The sequence below is a fragment of the Amblyomma mixtum genome, chromosome 6 (genome assembly GCF_055824585.1).
Source record: "Amblyomma mixtum isolate Tamu chromosome 6, ASM5582458v1, whole genome shotgun sequence".
Taxonomy (NCBI): domain Eukaryota; kingdom Metazoa; phylum Arthropoda; class Arachnida; order Ixodida; family Ixodidae; genus Amblyomma; species Amblyomma mixtum.
The window spans coordinates 151891594-151910770 of NC_143017.1; the positions used below are offsets into that span (position 1 = coordinate 151891594).

The 19177-nt window shown below is 47.8% G+C and overlaps 1 protein-coding gene across 1 annotated transcript; it reads right to left on the bottom strand.

Annotated features, from left to right (window-relative positions):
* Positions 1 to 6204: 6204 nt before the first annotated feature.
* LOC149340796 (putative serine carboxypeptidase CPVL) lies at positions 6205 to 16777 on the bottom strand. The gene is made up of 4 exons (XM_089551183.1): positions 16771 to 16777; positions 14714 to 14883; positions 8543 to 8873; positions 6205 to 7021 (listed from the first exon to the last, which is right to left on the bottom strand). Exons 1-4 carry the CDS (start codon positions 16775 to 16777, stop codon positions 6225 to 6227), a joined length of 1305 nt encoding a protein of 434 aa, XP_089407309.1. The 3' UTR covers positions 6205 to 6224.
* Between the last annotated feature and the right edge of the window lie 2400 nt (positions 16778 to 19177).

The window sequence follows — 19177 nt, forward strand, 5'->3', positions numbered from 1 at the left end:
ACGCAGGCGCGTAATCATTTATCGAAATACGTCCCCAGATACGGCACACACGGCCAACCGGAATTGTTTGCAAAGCACTCTTTTGTCCACTCAAAGGGGCCGTAATCTGAGCCTATCATATGACCAAGGTGAACAACAAAAGAATATCTAGACGCGAGGGTCTCCTTCCAGTAGCTCTTGTGCTGCAGGGGGGTGGTTTCACGCGAAAGCAAACAATCTCGATGCGAATGAGTGGCACCCATTTCGAATACTGCTGCCAACTTGCGTTGACCCTATCGCTCCCTCTGGTAGCCGCAAAGAGTTCCCGGGCTAGAAACCTGGGACAACCCGACGCTGCGCTAGACGATAGAGGCGAGGGAAGCCTACTATGGGTGCAATGTTAATCATGCCTCGTACTTAATAGAAAACTAAAAAAAATGTTCTTGATAATAAAATGAATCAGTTATTATACTCTAAACACAAATGGAGTGCGCCATGAGATAGCTTCCTCTCTTTTTACTCCTTTCCGTTTAAAGTGTAGGAATTGCACTGCATGCAGAGCTCGGTTTTATTCAGGGTTGAGCCCCGAAGAGTGCCGTGGGGAGGGATGGGAAGGAAGCGATGCGAAAAGAACTTCAGAAGACAAGCTTCGCCTTAAGGGAATAAGGCATGAGCGTCAATGGGTCCCTTCAGTGGACTGGAAGTCTCTTTACATATCAGTTCACAGACACAGACACTGTTCTTTCCTTCAACATTAGTTAACCTTTAAACTGAACACCTAAGAGTACAATTCCATAGAATTAGAGGTCCTTCCTGAGCAATACAGTACGGGCCCCCGTGCCGGTACCCGTCACCGGCAGGAAGCATAGGGCTCGATGCATAAAAGAGGCCCTTGGCTCATAAGCGAATCGGTTCCAGCGAAAAAAATTCAAATTGCGCGCCTTTCACCCTGTCCGTTCGAGCTAGCGGTCGCTTCCACGGACTAGCGGTATGTAGCGCACGCACAAACTTCTGATTCCGATCTTCTCAAGCTGCGCGTCGACCCTGAATCCGAAATTTAGGACCTTTTGCATGTCGGCTTGCCGCTAGTAAGTCGGGTCGCACACGAGTGTGGAGTAGGGATGGTATGCCACTTTTAGCGCGAAAGCTTTACTTCACTGGCAAAGCTGAAAAACCCGAGTTATGTGTGAAGCCTAAACCTCTGACGCAGCGCCGCCGGCGGAGGCCTTGCGCAGAACCGGCACCCCTCCCTAGAGATGTGAAGGCCTGAAAAAAACACTGCAATTTTGGGGGAAAAAAAACGGGTTTTTTCGTTTTTTTTTCTGACGAGAAAAAATAGGAAGAATCATCGAAAATTTCGAAATGCAATTTCAAGGTTTTATGATTGCTTGCTTTTAGTTTAGGTTTTTGTTTTTGCTTTGAAAACCATTACAGCGTGCATCGTTGAACGATTGGAGAGCAGTCGTCATCGCCGGTGCCAGGTAGTGCATTTAAAACGTTCGTGTTGCGAGTACGCGGGTTGAAGGCAGGTCACATATAAGATCCAGGCTTGACTTCAAACACACTAATACTTGAACTCACGGGTGAAGTAGAACAACATGGCTGCAAATTCTAGAGCGCTGCACACATGGCATAAATAACATAGCCTGCTGTGCACGTAAGCGGTTTTAGCCAAATACAAGCCTAGCTTCTTGATTTCCAACGTAGCAGAGTACAGGACAACCACAGGAATTTGGTCCAGGACAGGGGTCAAGTCAAGTCAAGTCAAGTCAAGTAATCTTTATTTCAACTTCGCAAAGATGCTAGGGGGCGCAGCCAAAAAGCCTATTAAAGGCTTTAAGAGGGGCTGCGCCCTGTACAAAAACTTGGTAACTTCGGCGTAAAAGTTGAAATATATTTTGAAAGTTGAAATATATTTTGAAAGTTGAAAGTGAAATATATTTTTAACAGTGAAGCACGTGGTCCCATCTACCTGGTAGTAAGGCATTTGCACCAACCAGCCGCTAACTCGTCTGGCTTGCCGACTGCTGCAGATACCACCATCATCCGCCAGCTGCGAACGAAACTGGTCACGTTCCGGAAACGTCCATACAGGGATTCGCAACAGGCTTTCAGGGGAACGCATTCGAAAGATTGTGTATGTGCAGTCGAACCTAGCCGTGGACACAGCTTCAATCCATGCGGCTGCGCGTAGTGCCGCATCCAGCGACAGTGACTCTGAGTCCGATATGGAGTGACTTATAGATCAGTTTTCATGTTCCCTTTTTCGGTGCAATATAACAAGAAGTTCGTTAGACAAATATGATATTTATATCTCCATATTCGCCTGAAGTGCAAATCATTATTTATCTTCTCGGTGCAGTAGAGCAAGAAGTTCGTTTCCGAATGTGACATCTATAACTGCATATTCGACTGAACTTCAGAGCATTATTATTGATCGTTGTACTGTTGCAAATAAATCTGTTTTTGTCACGTTTTGCAAAATTTCCAATTTTTCATGAAAAAAACCCTGAAAAAAAAACGTTTTTTTTCATGCCATTCAAAATTTCTTGTAATTTTACATCTCTACCCCTCCCCCACTCCTTGCGCGCGCGTACCAACCAATGTTGACGCGAATTTTTCATGACATGCGCTGCAGGCGCGTAGCCAGCCGATCAGAACATGCGTTTTAGTTGTGCCAGTGCTGTCACGCAGTTCTCATGTACGATACGACGCGCATCCATTAGCATTTTCTCATGGTTATCTTTCTCTCTGCGTGTGCGTTAATGGCAGCCACGAAACGGCAGAATCTCCCCTTTCCTGTGAAATTAAATTATGAGGCGAATTGAACGAGGCAAGAAGAAATCCGAAGTTGCTGCAGCGTACAAGATTTCGAGAAGCACATTGACCATGGTTTCAAACAAGACTGACACTTGGGCTAAAGCGGAGAAAAGATCCAGCGTTCCTGTTGCCAGATGTGTTCGCAAGCTGTGTATGATGTTGAGACGGTGTACAAAGGGTTCCTTGATATTCGATCATGTGACAATAATGTTTCTGGTTGTATGAATGAGCAGAAAGCAAAGGACTTTGCTTTTGTCCTCGACAGACACTACTTTCACGGGGGCTTCAGCTCGTTGCAGCACTTTAAAGATGGCCACAAAATGTCCGCAAGGCAATCACTGGAGAAAGCTGCACTTTCTGCCTTTCAAATTCTCAAAATATCTTTATTTGACGCTTCTGCAAGGTTAACTTTTTCGTGGACATGTTTTAGACATGCTGGTATACATATATGTAGCTGTGCAGACTCTGGAGCTAGCGCGCTAGATCCACATTTTCTCTGAAACTTAATGTGATTCTTGCTCTTGCAGGGCCAAGAACCAAGCCTTGATGTTACCTCCAAGATTCACTATCTGCCCTGTGTTGTCTCAGAAACATTGCTGGTGCTCCTACCCGCTCCAAGGTGATGCTTTCGTGTTACAGACTGAAGCGCAATATGAAGGGGCGAAGTTTGTTTAAATGCAGGAAACACTTTTTCTTAATTCTTTTGTGGTAGGTCTAAATGGTTTCCTTCAACTGACTACGTCTTGGCAGAGACTTCCACCAGGATTCATAAAGACTTCACTGTTGTCACTCCGATCTAATCTCTTCACTATGACCCTGAGCTCTTTCCAGAGCCTGAGCGCTTTGACCTAGATAGATAACTCTCCCTGCTTCCCCAGTGAGCTGTCAGTACGACAGGTTTTAAAGCCTGAATGGATTGAAGGATACAATGATTTTAGAAAGAATATTTGCGGTCTTGCAGTTTCTCTCAGTAGCAAAGCATGTTGGTGTTTTCAAAGACCTGCATATTTTCGGCCTGCCGAAATCACACAAACAACCTCATGAAGTGACCAGAAGGAAGCTAATGTCTTATAGTCTATGTTATCTCTCTGTCACCTTCGTGGAATATGTATTACTAACACGAAATAAAATGCAATAAAAAGAATAGGTAAATTTTGTTTATGGATATTACAAACATGATTAGCTCTGCTTTATGAAGACGTCGTATCACATGTTGTGTAGGAAAAGGAGTACGTAATTCTTTAAAATTTACTAACCTGAGTCTGCCTCGTAGTTTTGCCTTTGATGGGTTGACATTTCATTTGTCCGTGTATTGTATTCTTTGAAATGTAGAAGCTGCCTCTACTCAAAGGATTAGTGATGAAAATGTGGACATGGTTCTGCTGTCCACTTACCTTCATTTTGAAAACGAGCCAAGTAACTGCATCGGGATGCGTTGTGCGCTACTTGCTGTCAGCTGTGTCTCCACTATATGCGTAGGGTCCACTTCGTGCACGCACAGGAGACAAGGTTATTAACTTTTATTTGTTAGCTGCCTAGAAGCACTGCAAGCAACACCGCTGATTACCGCTGTTGAAAATTGGGATGTTCTCAATCATAATTTGAGGGTTTCTTTTCAGTGAGTCAACAATTCAGTCTAAATGTTTCGGTGCAATAACCATTAAAAATCTTTTATTAGATTGTTGCTTCAGAAGGTGTACACGTAGAGAACGATGAATTGCTTCTTGCTTTGAGTACTGAAAGCATCTACAGGCCCCTCCAATATGAAACGCAACAAAGTTTGAGCATTCAATTGAGGATTACTTCATAATGTGACATGCACACTTTTTCCCATTTTTTAGCTGAATTTTTTTTGGCATGTACCATCTAAAAGTAATTTTCTACTATAGCGAAGAAATCACCAGAAAAACGCCTCTTTGTGCAAACTAGTTACCTTTGGTACTGGTTTCTGTGCATTCAGGCAAAAGAGGTTCATGTTAAGTATCCAATCACTAGTGGTCATGCGTGCTGATTCCAGAAGAATAATACGAGGTGACTTACTAGTACGGAAATAATTTTTTTATAAGAATTTGCAAGGCACAACCTTTTGCCCATGGTATACAGATTATGAAACTCTTAGATCATGGGCAAGGGTGCGTGGACTCTCCTTTGTGCAATGGCTGGCGCTTCTTCCGTTGAATCCAATTTTAATCTAATGGATGGAAACATGGCATGAGCCTGTTTATATGACCATGTGACATGTGTAAAATGACCTGTACATGTTTCTTGAACTTTAGTAGCAAGAACTAATATTCAACTTTTCAGTGCTGACAGACACTAAAGGCAGTGATTAATGTGCTCACTGTCAGATTTTCGAAGTTTCAGGATGCTGTTGAAACGTTGCTCCTAAAATCAGCATAACCTCACCATTTCCTGGCAAAATGGTGTTTATGTAGCTGCCATTGCTATTGTTTGAAAAAACCTGCGTGGAACACTGACAGTTATCACACATTTGCTGCTATAACACAGTGCATTCAGTTATCCTGTGCTCTGTGTGTTGATATCTTGCGGACTTCTTTGCAGATTAAAGAAGGTTATGACAGGCTGAGAGTATAGGTATTTTTCTTGCTATCCGAAAGAGACAATCTGTTTGAATGTGGCCGAGTGCACACTCAATTGCCTATGAATATATGCCTTTGCCACATGTTTGCAACAAGGTGAGAAGGAATTTGGAAGAAAGGAAAATGTTATCGTGGCTGACACGAAACGTTCGCCCTCAAGTCAGAGTAAGACGGTTCAATTTTTTTTGTGGCACTTTTCATGTGCGTGTTTGTATTTTCGTCCAGAAGGGCCATTAGCTGGTCCAGTTTTGTTTTAAAGTCTGCATTCACCGTTTGGAAGGGGTTGTGCAGATCTCTGAGCTTTAATACCATTTGCTTTGATTACATTTATAGCTTTTATTGCACCTAAATTTTTTCAAACACAGCTGCTGGATATTAATAAAGTAGCATTGTTGCTTTTCAGGTATACTTCAGGGAACGAATGCTTCGCATGTTTGTCTCTTTGCACCTTTTTTGTTGATTTGCAAATACAGTGCATTCGAAAGCATTTGTTATTGAGAATTACAACAAGCATGTTTTGGCGTTCTTCGTTTCTAGGGTTAATAAACAGTGATATATACTCGTCCCTAAAGTTTGGCAACCGCTCCCTAGAAATATTATAAGGGCTCAGCCTGCCACCTCTTTTTGCCTTCTGTAACTGCCACAACAATTTGAGTCATGGCTCAGATATTCTTAATTAACACGTAACTGACTCTATTCGCCAAAATAAAACCGCAAAGTTCTCCATAGACGCCAGTTGCTGGCGAATCAGTTTTCAGCTCGAGGAGGTTGGGCCAGCCAGAGAAATCAGTTGAACCTTTGTACACTTTTACGAAAACTATAGATTTAGCCGGTGATGAAAGGCAAGCGGTAGATAAATCTGCTAATCATGTCGAAAGCGACCGCTGGTTGGTCGAAGGGTATGATGTGGCCGGCGCCTCTCACGACTACGTAAGATAAATTGCGCACCTGCTTCACGTAAGCCAGCACGTTGCCGTCGCTGCTCAGCCACGGCTTACGCTCGGTCCGTGCCCATTGGCGTCGGCCACTCCACTGGAGTGAGTCGAGAAACTTTTCCGTGCCAACAGTGGGAACACAGATGTCGAGCAACCCAGTGAAGACAAGCACCCTGTAGTTCTCCAGAGCTATCGTGAACGACCGCTTGGCCGAAGTCATAAATGTTTCTATAAAGTTTGTCATGACGATCGTCCTGTTGGCGTTGAACGGCCTGTCTCCAACGTGAATGGCCCTCCGAATGTGAGGCATCTGTACGAGGTATTTGTACGATCTCAGTCCAGCAGGCGAAGTGCTTTGCATGAAGTTGTAGTAATAGCGAAAGCCCGTGACATTCCTGAAGTAGGTGGTCTTGGCCAGGATCCCAAAGAAGAGTGAGTCCATGATACGGAAGGACTCCGCGCTTCGACCTTTCTTCAGCAGCTCAACGGCGTGTTGTTGAGTCTTTGTCATGTATGTGGCATCCGTCTTCTGAACGAGACCCAGCTGAAAGAGCAGGGATCCATAGTCTGTCATCGTCGCGGGCTCGGTGAAGCCGTTGCCCATGCCGACACCTACAAGGTTGATTTTCACCCTGAGCTTCTTGGCGTTGTTGTGGATCGCGGCCGCCACGGCTGGAACGTACTTCCCTGTTGGGCAAAGCAGAAAAAATAAAAGTGTTTATCGTCCATTCATTGATAGTCAACTTTGTCGTTGCTTGAGGCAATGAATGCCTCCTTTCTCTACGATATCGGATCCTTTCGGCATGATAACAACGCATTCGACCTCTGTGTTGTGGCCACGCCTGTTTTAATGTTCCCGAGCCGCTTACCCTCTAGCCACCTTGCGTTTCACTTCTTGTGCAACCGCATGCGCATACCCTACAGCATTGGTAGCATGTTTACGAGAATACTGTTCCCGGTCTCTACGATTTAACCAGTTCCAGTGCACGCAACGCCCCTATGCGGACAGCAGGCTACAGCTAAGCCCGTCTAGGGCCGGACAAGCCCCCACAAGCTTAGCGTAACCTTTAAATATAGAACTTTAAAGGCGTGTTTATACTCTGACATCCTGGGTGCGCGGGCGAGTGCCGGTGATGGTCGGTCACGTCAAGGTAGTGGCGTCGCGGCAAGCGCAAGTTCGGCCCTCCTACAGTTCAACCTCTTCGACACGGCGCAGCGGCTACGCCTGAAGAAGCTCATGCGCGGAATGTTCGACGCGCCATTTCCTGTAGATTCGCGAAGCAGCGCAGCCCCGTACACGGCCGCGCCCCGACGAGCCAGCGGCAATCGGCGCCAAATAGAGACGGGTTCATTCCGCGCCAGAAGCCGTCGAACGCGCCGGTGGTCGAGCGCCGCTGGAGTGTTGAGGGTCGCACTTTGACACACGTCACGTCGCTGTGCCGCGCTCGTTCTACGTCGGAGTATTTACGCACCTCAACAGTGTGCAAAAAGTAGAGAGTGATAATGTGATTTGATTTATCGGGATTTAACGTCCCGAAGCGACTCAAGCTATGAAGGACTCCATAGTGTAGGCCACCGGAAACGCGCACTGACATGGCACAGTACACGGTCCTCTAGAATTTCGCCTCCATCGAAATTCGACTGCCGCGGCCCGGATCGAACCCGCGTCTTTCTGGTCAGCAGCCGATCACCATAACCATTGAGCCACCGTGGCGGCGCTCAGCACAAAGGACATGTGAAAAAAAGGTGCGACAAGCGCAGTAAGAAAAGCTTGGAATTGGCGTGGGATAACGGCTTTTGTAAGCGCGTTACCTTAAATTCTACAAGAAAATTGCACGTTGGCAACAGAAACAAATTATCTCTTCAAAACATGCGAAGTTCTAGCAGTTACGGACGTTTCGACCCAGCTTTCAAACCCCTCTGCTTGCTAACCTCAAGACCTCCGGCGTCACGTTTAAAAGGCTCCTCCCATTGCTAATTGCATCAAGTTACTATGCTTTGCGGTGGGAATATACCTCCTTACCAGGGGTAAGCATACCACTATATTTAGTGATCGACGCCTACCCTAGAACTTCGGCAGCATACCCTGCCCCTAAAAGCGAGTGCTCTAGAGGTCAGCTTACTTTCTTTTTACTGCCATAAAGGCTTACTCATGTTTAAAAAGTGAAAGGAGGGCACCTCTTTGCATTTAAACGAACGAACACTTACCAGCATATGATTCCCCCGTAATGTAAAATTCGTTGCCCGAAAAGTCTTTGAAGAGCCTGAAGAACTGCTGCAGGAACTCGAGCATGTTCCTGGCAACGTCCTTCATTGAGCGTGAGTATCCCCGGGCGCTTTTGGTGAAGCTGAAACCCGTGCCCACCGGCTGGTCCACGTAGATCATCGAGAAGCGTTTGGTCCATGCGAACGGGCGCCGCACAAGGTTGCCGTCTTCGTTCATGAGGTACGGACCGTGCTCGCTGAAGAAAGCCAGCAGCGATGACGTGCCGGGACCTCCCGTCATCCACAAGACCACGGGTGCATTTTTAGGCTCGTACTGCAAGTAGAAACGACGAAAGGCATGCTACAGCAAGAGCAGCGCTAAGGACTTACTTTGGGGTCTCCGAAACCTGTAGTTTGGTCGTAGAGGGAGCGCTGCCCGGAGTGTGTATCTACAATCTCGTGCTCCAAGAGAGCAGGTGCACTTTTTGGTAACCAGGGTTGAGGGATGGAGGAGGCACCTATGCGGTGCGCTGTATCACTGTTTGACGAACTGGAAAGCCGAAAGTGCGACAAGTTTTTCTATCGCATAGTGGGGTGGGAACGTAAAAATAAAAAGCAGAATTTTCCGCCCCATCTACGAGTCAGTGTACTGGTGGTTGGTACGCACAGCAGTTCTCACTTTGACCCCGGCCCATTGAGGTCCGGTACAATATCGCGATTGCGCAGCCAATTCCGTGCCATTTTTGAATTTCCCTCCCTTCAGGAAATGGCGAAGTGCTGGACTTGAAAAAAAAAGCACCGTTTCGGGAAGGTACCGATATATTATACCGACCGAGATACAAAACCGGCTCCTCCGCAACTTAGAAGAAGCCTTCAGAGAAACCATCAATTATTATGGTTGGTCATAGCGCGAAAAAGACACTAGAACCAGTTCTCGTGTTCGGTGTTTCGTTAAACCATATGACCAACTGACCCGAACCTTTTACCCTTGTGAACTCACCAATTACTTTAATAAAGATTGGATGCAGCAGAAGGGAGTCATGCTGATATCTGTCACCCTCATTCCCAAACCTGGAAAACCACCTGGCTCTAAAACCTGAACCTCAGACACACTATATATCCCTCAAATCCTGCCTAGGCAAACTGAGCACGTAATTCTCAACAGACTAAGACCTCTTCCTACCTCCTTGGAGGAAAATGGGGTATTCCCGAAAACCATGTACTGCTTTTTCTCACATCTCTCCATGCAGAATGCCCTTCTTCAGCTCGAGGGCGCCACTGGCCAAATCAGCACCTGGCAACAGGGCATCCTTGCCCTCGTTTTAAAAGGTGATATCGACAACGTCCGCCGCAAGTTCATTTCCATAAACCTGGCCAGCATTCACAGTGGCCAGCGTACGTATGATTGCATACCGACTTTTCTACAACACCACACGGCCATGCTAGGAGTGGGCCATCTTTGCTTCCTCACGTTTCAAACTCTCCACAAAGAGCCGCCAAGATAAGTCCTTTCCCCAGCACTCAACATCACTATGCGCACTACCCTTGCCCCCCCCCCCCCCCCTCCCCTTTCCTTTTCGCAGAGGCACTCGAGTATAACACGCATTACATACTAATGATGTCACACTACAGCCACAGAAGGTTCGGACGGCCAGATTCAAGCCAGCCTCCAGCAGTTCGAGGACACCGCGCAACACTTCTCTTCCAATGTGGCCTCACATGCTCCGCTGAAAATTCCGAACTTCTCGTCCGACTCAAACGCAGGGGAAGCGATCCCCCCTCCCCTCCAATGGCGCTCACAATGGAGTGCACAATCATCCAAAACTACTCCCGCACGCGCGTCCTGAAATTACATCTCCATAAGACGGCGATGCATCCCACACCTTACAAAGGTTCGAGCAGCTGACGGCGCAAATCTTCCGAGTGATTCGCGCCATCACGAACGGACACCACAGACTGCAGAAGTCGTATTCTCATCTAAACCAGATGGACACCATGATACCCAAAGCGATCAGACACGCTTCCTCATCCCCAATACCATCCCCGGCCATAATTATACATTTGGGCATACGCAACACAGCCAGAGCACTGGAAGACTCCCACCCTACCATTCAAAACCACCACGTGTCATAGAATGCTCAGTCACCTTGGAAGCCACTGCGGTGGCTAAGTAGTTATGGTGCTCGGTTGTCGACCCGAAAGACGTGGGTTCGATCACGGTCGTGGCAGTTGCATTTCGATGGGGGTGAAATGCTAGAGGATCGTGTGCTCATCGATGTCAGTGAACATTAAAGCACCGCAAGTGAGTGATATTATCCGGAGCCCTCCACAGCGGATCCTCTCATAACATGGGTCTTTTGTGGGATGTTAAATACCATACAACTAAACCGAGTTCCGGCGCTTTGAATATCTCACACCGAATGGCCATGTCCTCCAAACACGTCGACTCTCGCTCATGATTAAACCAAAAATCAAGATATCCACTCTACCAAAGCGTATGTATAACGAACATCACCCAGGACACCACCAGGCACGTGACAGGTATTCGCAAAAACTACGGCTATGACACCACGCGCACTATATCGATGCCGCAACACCCCGTTTCCAGCGGGCCGCCACTCTAAACGTAACTGACAAGCAGCTGAACATCATCATCATTGCCTCCATCCCTACGAGTAACACACTGGAAGCAAAATTGCGCTACAGCATATCGGCCAGCACACCAGAACACTACACCATCCTCCCTTAAGGACCCCCAGGCGCACAGCCGAAGTCATTGCACAGGTCTCATATCCTCCGTGGCAACCAACATAATCTAAACACCTCCGTTCTTGGGGACCATCACCCTTCTTTGGACATGAGTCACGAATCACAAAGACGCCCACCCGAGCACAAACGGAGCAGGCTCCAGAGGGAGATCACCAAGAACTTTACGACGGGGAACCAGTGCCCATGCAATATTCCAACATACTCTAACACCAACGTCTCCACCGCCGCAAACATGCCCTCCACCCATAACACTTTTGTATATTAAGGCGGAAGCCTTTAATGTCTCATCGTTGTAAGCAGCAGTTGTCGACAGAAAATGTCACGCTTTTCAATTGGTGGAAACGGTCGTGACGTCACAGTGCGCGAATTTCAAACCGGGCCAATTGCACTTTGGCTAGTAACCATGCAACCAATTGAAGGGATCGTATAGTGATGCTCCAAGTAAGTGGGACTGAGCTTAGTTAATTGCTTAATTACCCAGTGAGCCTAATTAGCTTTACTAGTCAGGCCATATAAATAAATAAAACCGATTAGGAAATTGGTCGAGCTCAGGAATCGAACGCCGGTCTTCGGCGTGAGAGACGAGCATGCTATCCACTCCGCCATGCCAGCTCAATGGTTTGGAATGAACAAAGGCGCGTCTAGTGAATACGGCGCCTTCATTCACTCTCATCCTCCTCCATTCCTTTCCGGCGAGGTTTAGGTGTCCGCCGACAAATGAGAGACAGGTACATTTCCTTTCCTCAAAAACCAATTTACCGACGAGGGAGGCGTAGAACCGAATGGGCGATGGCGTTCTATGGACTCCTTGGCAGCGTTGCAAGACGCTGTCGCGTTCCACTCTTAGGGGCGAAGCTTAACATCTTAACCACACATCAGTGACCACACTTTAGGTCAAAACAGTGCCCCCTGAATTTTGACGGGTGTCCACCGAGATATGTGAGACAGTTACTGCGTAATTTCCTTTCCTCAAATACAATTTTGATTTTCTTCATTACGGCTCCTCTTTATCTATCTTCTTTCACCCCCACCGCCCTTCCTCTACGGAGCGGTTAAGGTGTCCACCGAGATGACATAGAATTACTGCGCCATTTCCTTTCCTCAAAAAGCGTTGCGTTCAAAGGGCAAGGCATCGCGCCGAACGGGTGGTGGCGTTCCGTGGACTCCCTGGCAGCGCTACAACGCGCTGTCGCGTTCCACTCCTAAAAGCGAAGCTTAAGCGTCATTAATTAGCAGTTAATTAGTATCCAGGCATTAATCAGTAATTAAGCATTAATTAGTGATTTGCCATCACTTAGTAATTAGTACTCATTTATATGTGACGCCACCAGTGCCACAGAAACAGCGAAGGTGGTGCGGAAAACGCTTCCGCCTCTACCCACTTTAGACAGTCAAAGTGCGCCCTGAATTTTTTTATCACTCGGAAGTCTGCGAAATCTTTTAAAACGACTGCAATGATAGAACCACTTCTTCTGCATCTGCTTGCGCACCCTATTCGCTTAATGTGACCGGAAGGGGCACTATCGAGTGTTTGCTTCCTTTATTACACGCAGCTGCATCTGCTATCAGGCACTCGGCGTTCACCTTCGAGTAGTCGAAGTGGGCCTGGGGCGCGATTACGAGTCGCTCGAAATCGTCTCAATCGGAAAGTGTCTCAAAAAGTGTCTCATTTGCCCCATTCCTATTGGTCGGTCGTGACCAGCGGCCATATTGTTTTTTTTGCGTCAGCGGCCGACGTCATAAAACGGGCAGAAGTGTTGACGTTGCTTACCTAATTATGCGAGCCGATTGAGACGATTTTTTTGCGACAGGAACGAGTGGTCTCAAACCGCTTGAGACAGAAAATGGCGGTTGTTTACATGGCCGGTGGCCGCGCGAGCAACGGTGTAAGAGGGTGCATGAAGACGGTTTTGACGTGCCGGACGAGTTGTTTCGACGGTTTGACATAGGAAGGAGCACAATCGCTGTGCGACGAACTCGCCGTTGAACTTGGAGGTGTGCGGGTGAGTGCGCGGTCAGTGGAGCGGCAAGTCTGTGCGCGCCTTCGCCGCCGGTGGGTTTCAAGACACCGTCGGAAATGAAGTAAACGTCGGCGTAGCCCAACCGACTGTGAGCAAGTGTTTGCGGTGAGTTGCGGAGACCACTGTCAAAGTTAAGTCGCAGAAGGTGCGCGCTTTCCGGCGAGACCCCCAAGACAAGGCGGCGGCGAAGGAGGACTTCCTTCGCATAAACATTCGCCACCACAGTATCCCCGGCGGCGTCATCCGAGCATCATCGGAACGGAACGGCAACAACACCAACACGAATGTCAAGTGCTTAACCCGAAGCGGGCGGCATGAGTTGGTTACGAGGCGTCGTGAGTGGTTGTTGGCGCAGTGACCGGGCGCGTGCCGGCTCTTAATTCCCGCAGTGAGATTGCAAGCTCCCAGCAGCTGCACCGGTCTGCTCCCGTGTGTCGGCAGTTGCTGCAGTGTGATTATTCATGGTCGCCTGGTATTTTCTGAACAAAAATAAATAGAACCACGCATCGCCCTTTGAGCACATTTGCCGTCGATAGCAGGCTAGGTGAGTTCACACTGGCGAGTCGCGGAGGTCGCGCGACAGGCTTAAATCGATTTATTACGCTCCCTCCCCGCTTTACATGTACTTCGGAAACCGTAACTAATTGACCGAAATCGGTCGCCTAGAATACTACGCGACGTTTGCAACTCGTCAGTGTGAACTTCCCTTGAAGCTGCCTTCGCCGGTTTTCGAGCCAAGCGCTCCTTCCAAATTGATCTCGGCAGACTCGTAGCAATCACTGCCTTTAAACAGATTTTTCCGCGCACTTCAGACGTCTGCGCAGTACTTTGATTCTACGTAATGTGTAAAAGAAGAGGACAGCCGTCGAATCAGCTGATTTTTTTTCTGGCTGCCATGTTTACGATGGGTGAATATGTGAGTGGAGGGATAAGGCTGAATGTAGCTGAATCTTTGAATCAGGCGGCAGCTCACGCCACCTAGCCGACGCTTTTCCAGCGTCAGTGCACCCTCGCGGCAGCAAAAGTGACTGAAGAGCAAACTTAATTGCAGAACTGAGGACGCTTCTTGTTTTGCTTAATGTTGTTAGGTTTGAAACATAGTTTGTTGGGAAAATAAAACATTGTTCATTTTGTTAACGGCTTGTTTACAGCAAAACGCTTGCATACGGTCCCCTATTGCGCAACTAAATGCTTCCTGGGTGGAGCCCTGCTACTAGCCGCTAAAGCCCCTAGCTAGGGACTTCACTGGCCACCGCTGATTGGTTGTATTCGCGTTCGCATCTCGCGGTGTCGTCATTTTGACGTCAGAGTCTCAAAATTGAGACGAAAACTCGTAATCGCGCTCCTGCGGTGGGAATAGATAGCGAAAAGTGCAGGCACTCACCTCGGCGGGAACAAACCAGAAGAATATGTTGCTACCGTACTTCTTGTTGACGGTGATGAATCCCGAGTATCCGGGCAGCTCCTTCTCGGCGCCGAGGTCGCCAACTTTACTCCGTTCTCTGGCCTCCTTCAGCATGCCTCTTTCGATGAGCGGCGTCAGGAAGAGCGCGCCTGTCACAGTGCACCATGTAATGTAAGGAACGAGTGGCTATGAACTCAGCTCCGCTTCTGACATGACGCATCAAGGAAGACTGGGAGAAAGAGAGAGAGAAATGGTAGTAATGGAAGACAGTGAAGGTAATCAGAGGAGGATTCCTGTTTGATTTGGTTTATGGAAGTTTAACGTCCCAAAACGACTTAGGCTATGAGGGATGCCGTATAGAAGAGCTCCGGAAATTTTGACCACCTTGGGTTCCTAAACGTGCACTGACATCGCACAGTACACAGGCCTCTAGAATTTCGCCTCCATCGATGCCCGGGTTCGAACTCGCGTCTTTCGGGTCAGCAGCCGAACGCGATAACCACTGAGCCACCGCGAGTCCAATTCATTTCTCGTGTTGTATGTTGGCTACATCAGTTCTCGTGTCAGCTTAAACGATAGCCGCAGTTACAGTAAGCGAACGAAAGCGACAGAGACTTTGTGTATATGTAAACATTGTCTCCTGCAAAAGTGAAACAAAAGAGAAATATTGCGTTACATGATTTAGAAAGACAAACAGAGAAGTCAGCCTAAGTGATTGTTCTCTGGGCTATAAGATTTTAAATGTATTTACACACTAATTGTGCAAAATTGTTGAGACTTCCAATTACAGAACTTGATTTGAAATCTAACGCGACAGTTTTCTGTGAATATTTTGTTGAAAGATAATATAAGACACTCCTAATTCTGATATCAACCAGCTGAGGCGGAGTCGCACTTTATATATCCATGGTTAGAAAAGTTTTACCTGACACAACACCATATTTATGTCAAGCTTAAGTGACAAAACAGTGCTTTGAAACAGTGTGAATTAATACTAAAAGAAGACACTTTTGTTGGTGAAAATATACGCTATAGCTTTTCAGATAACAGATGACGATGGATTTTTATGGCGCAAAAGGGCACCTGTGGCCAAAGAGCGCCATGACATCAGGTATTTACGTTTTCTCAAGGTAAGGCGAAGACCCATGTCCCAAGCATATCACCCTAGTTAAGCCGAGCAACAGACCAGGAGAAAGACTGTACCCACTGTATCACCGGTGGGTACCCGGTGGCCGTGGGGATCGAGCCCCCCACCTCCCGCATGCGAGGCGGATGCTCAGACCACTAGGCCAACGCTGCGATTTCATTCGAGAACTAATAATGTGTTTCCACATCAACCTCGATGCCAAAAAAACTGAGGAGCTTTCAAAGCAGGTAACTTGCTGTGTAAACTCACATGAAAGTCTGCTACGGATTAAACTTTAAAACACATCTGGCATTGCGTTTTTGTAGACTTTCTGATGACTCATAAGAAACGCATTACATACACAATGAAACTTGAATATATATTTTTAAATCGGCTGGTGCTCTGCAGGGGAAGGGGAAAAGAGAAAAGGTTGGAATATGCAAACAGGCAGCACATCACAGATACGTCGCACCTCAAATGTCAACAAAAATTCAGTGCGGAAGCTAGAGTCAGTGATTTTTACCGGGGGAATTCCTTGCACTGTCGGTGAGGTAGTTCACAATAGAAACTAAGCCTTCACCTTGTGGCCAACGGCGACATAATCATGACATTGTGGGTGATATTAGCTGAGGATTGGAGCTCTAGAGTACACGCTCTTGGTGAGCCCTAGAACGCACCTGGTGGGCTGGGCTTGACGCTGTTTACAGGGACACTGGAAACGGGGTAACGCTGGAACTGCCCATAAGAATACAGAAGTATTCTAAGTGCATAATGTGTATTCTATTATGTAAAACAATGCATAAGTACTCTTATGTGCAGTAGATCAGGGAAATTGATAAATTGATGACAAAGAAAAAGGCCCGCCTCATTTAATGGACTGTGATGCGTGAATACGGCAGTCTTAACTGACCTGACATGCCTTTCGGTGCTCCTCTGTTTGGTCCGCCCCTCCGTGCGTCGCTGTCAAATGGCGTGAGAAAATCCAGAGATCATGGTATTCGCATTATCAACGCCGGGAAAGTTCCACACTTTATAAGACGCCTTCATGGTATATAAATGTAAATAGGGATAATGGGAGTTTTAAATGGCTGGCTTACTGAGCAGTAAGCCAGCCATTTTCAATACCTACTACTGAAATACCTACTACTGCGACAAAACAGCACTACGCGCATGATTCAAGTAGGTTTGATTTGTCAAAAAAAAAGGAGGTCAGCTCACCAGTTTGCGCAGGACTGTCTGCCCTGGATCAGCAAGCTGGTCTCAGAGAACAGGAGGACTAGAAGCACTTTAGATAACTTCATCGTCCAATGGACCATGCTGCAGGAAGCAGACAAATGCATCAAGTATAGGGCACTCGACTGCAACGCAAGATATAGCGTGTATACGGAAGTTGTCACTACATATACGGCGCCCTTAGAGCGTTGGATGCGCTATGGGTGGGAGATTAAAGGTAGTGGGCTTGTGCTTCAATTTTCGATTTTTAGAACTTAGAAGGGTCAGGGTTTTGGCTAGTGGGTAGTCAACATGAGGATCCATAGCGCACAAAATTGAAGGGACACAACACAAGCGCTAAACTTCCACTGAACGACCTTCATGGGCGTCCGGAGGGGGGGGGGCAAGGGGGGGCGGCTGCACACCCCTGGAAAATCACTCACTCGAACCGTGAGTGATGGCCGCACGCCAGGGGCGGTGGTGCGCTCAGTCAAAAGGGTAAAAGCAGCCCCGCATGGTCACATCTGCGAAATGCCGCGTCCGGGCGTGCGTCGTTCCGCCGTTTTCAAACCACGCCATCGTTAGCTCTACTGAAGGGCGACCTGTTCCAGACATACAGCGGCACCGGCGAGCATGTGTTTCGAGCCGCCTTGAGATGGGTGTCTGTTTCTTTGATCTCTAGAGAGATAGCGACACGGAGGCAGACAGTGCACGGGACATCTTGTTTTCGCCTATCGTTACGCCGGTCACCGATGAATTCTTAAGGAGGGAAGGTAAAATCAGCCGTGTCCACCCCCGCTTTGTCGGGCTGCTCAGGGGCAAGCGGGCGATGAGTTGGCGCCGCCGCCGCTCGCTGTCTCCTCCGATCCACGGGTAGCGCAGTTCGGTAGAAGCGCCGCTTTCAGAATCTCCGGCAAAGGAGATTAGCTGCTTTTGTTCACGGCGACGCAGTCTCCCGAGGCGCCCCCACACCAGCGTTCTTTGCGTCTTCTGCGAAAACCAGCGCCTTTGGTCAACGCAGCCCGATGGCGCCTGCCTGGCTCGCCTGTCACCTCTGGCTGGGCCTCAAATCACAACAGCGCCCATGTACTGTGCGTGTCAGTGCATGGTAAAGAGACCCAGGTGGTCGACATTACCCGGAACTCTGTACTACTCCATCCCTCATAGCCTGAGTCGTTTTGGGGCTCTGAACCCCATAAAAACACAAAAACAAATTTTCCGACTGGAGTGGCGAGTGTCCCTTCCCCTCGGAAGTTGCGCGGCGCTCCTTTCACCCCCAAAGTGCGCATTCGGGGATACTGCGGCAAGTAAGCCCTTGCACGTGTGCGCGCCTCTGTGTTTGTGCTTGGGTGTTTTTAGTGGCCGGTTGTCAGCGAAGCTGAGAACAACCGAGACAGCGGACGAGAAAACGACGAGCGGAGAGCAGTGTGTGTGCGGTTGCTCGACTGTGCGGATGCGCAAGCAAGATGGAGCGAGGTGTATGAAGCTGCGAGCGTGCATTTATCTTGTAAATAAGTTTTCGTTGTATATATAGTCATCTTTTGTTTTCAACGTACGCGTTCAACAGTTTTTCCAATCAATGTGTATGATGAGTGTGCACCGAGAGCGTGTAATGAAGCACAGAAGTGAATTTATCACACGTGTAATTACGCAATTCGCCCAGAAAAATCCGAGGCGCCTACAGTTGCTGTTCAAGGAAGACTGACTGAGTGACTGTAGTTGCGTGTTTGTGAACATATTGTGCTGTGTGCTGGTCATCAATCCGGGTGAGTCGAGAGCCCGTATGCAGCAAGACTGAGCACTCTTCTCCACGAAGTGATATAGCATCTTTTTGCATTTTTATTAATTTTAGTTGTTTCTTCGTTGATAAACTCCAATGTACCTCTCCTAGCCGCGCTTTAATTTGCTGTTTGTAATTTTTCTTTCATGTGTGCATTTTGTTTAATTTTTATTTATATATAAATAAATAAATTTACTCCGCAAATAGCGCCTTTCTCCTACGAACATACCCCCCCCCCCCCCCCCCCCCCCGGGGCATCAACGGCCCCCCCCCCCCCCCCCCCCCCCTGCAAAAAATTCTGCGGACGCCCTTGACGACCTTTATT

Bases quoted from the DNA above. Each gene is read 5' to 3' on its own strand.
- LOC149340796 (XM_089551183.1), bottom strand. The intron at 8,874-14,713 runs GTGAGTGCCTGC...TTCTACTTGCAG, and splicing joins TCTGGTTTGTTCCCGCCGAG to TACGAGCCTAAAAATGCACC. The intron at 7,022-8,542 runs GTAAGTGTTCGT...TTTGCCCAACAG, and splicing joins TACGGGGGAATCATATGCTG to GGAAGTACGTTCCAGCCGTG.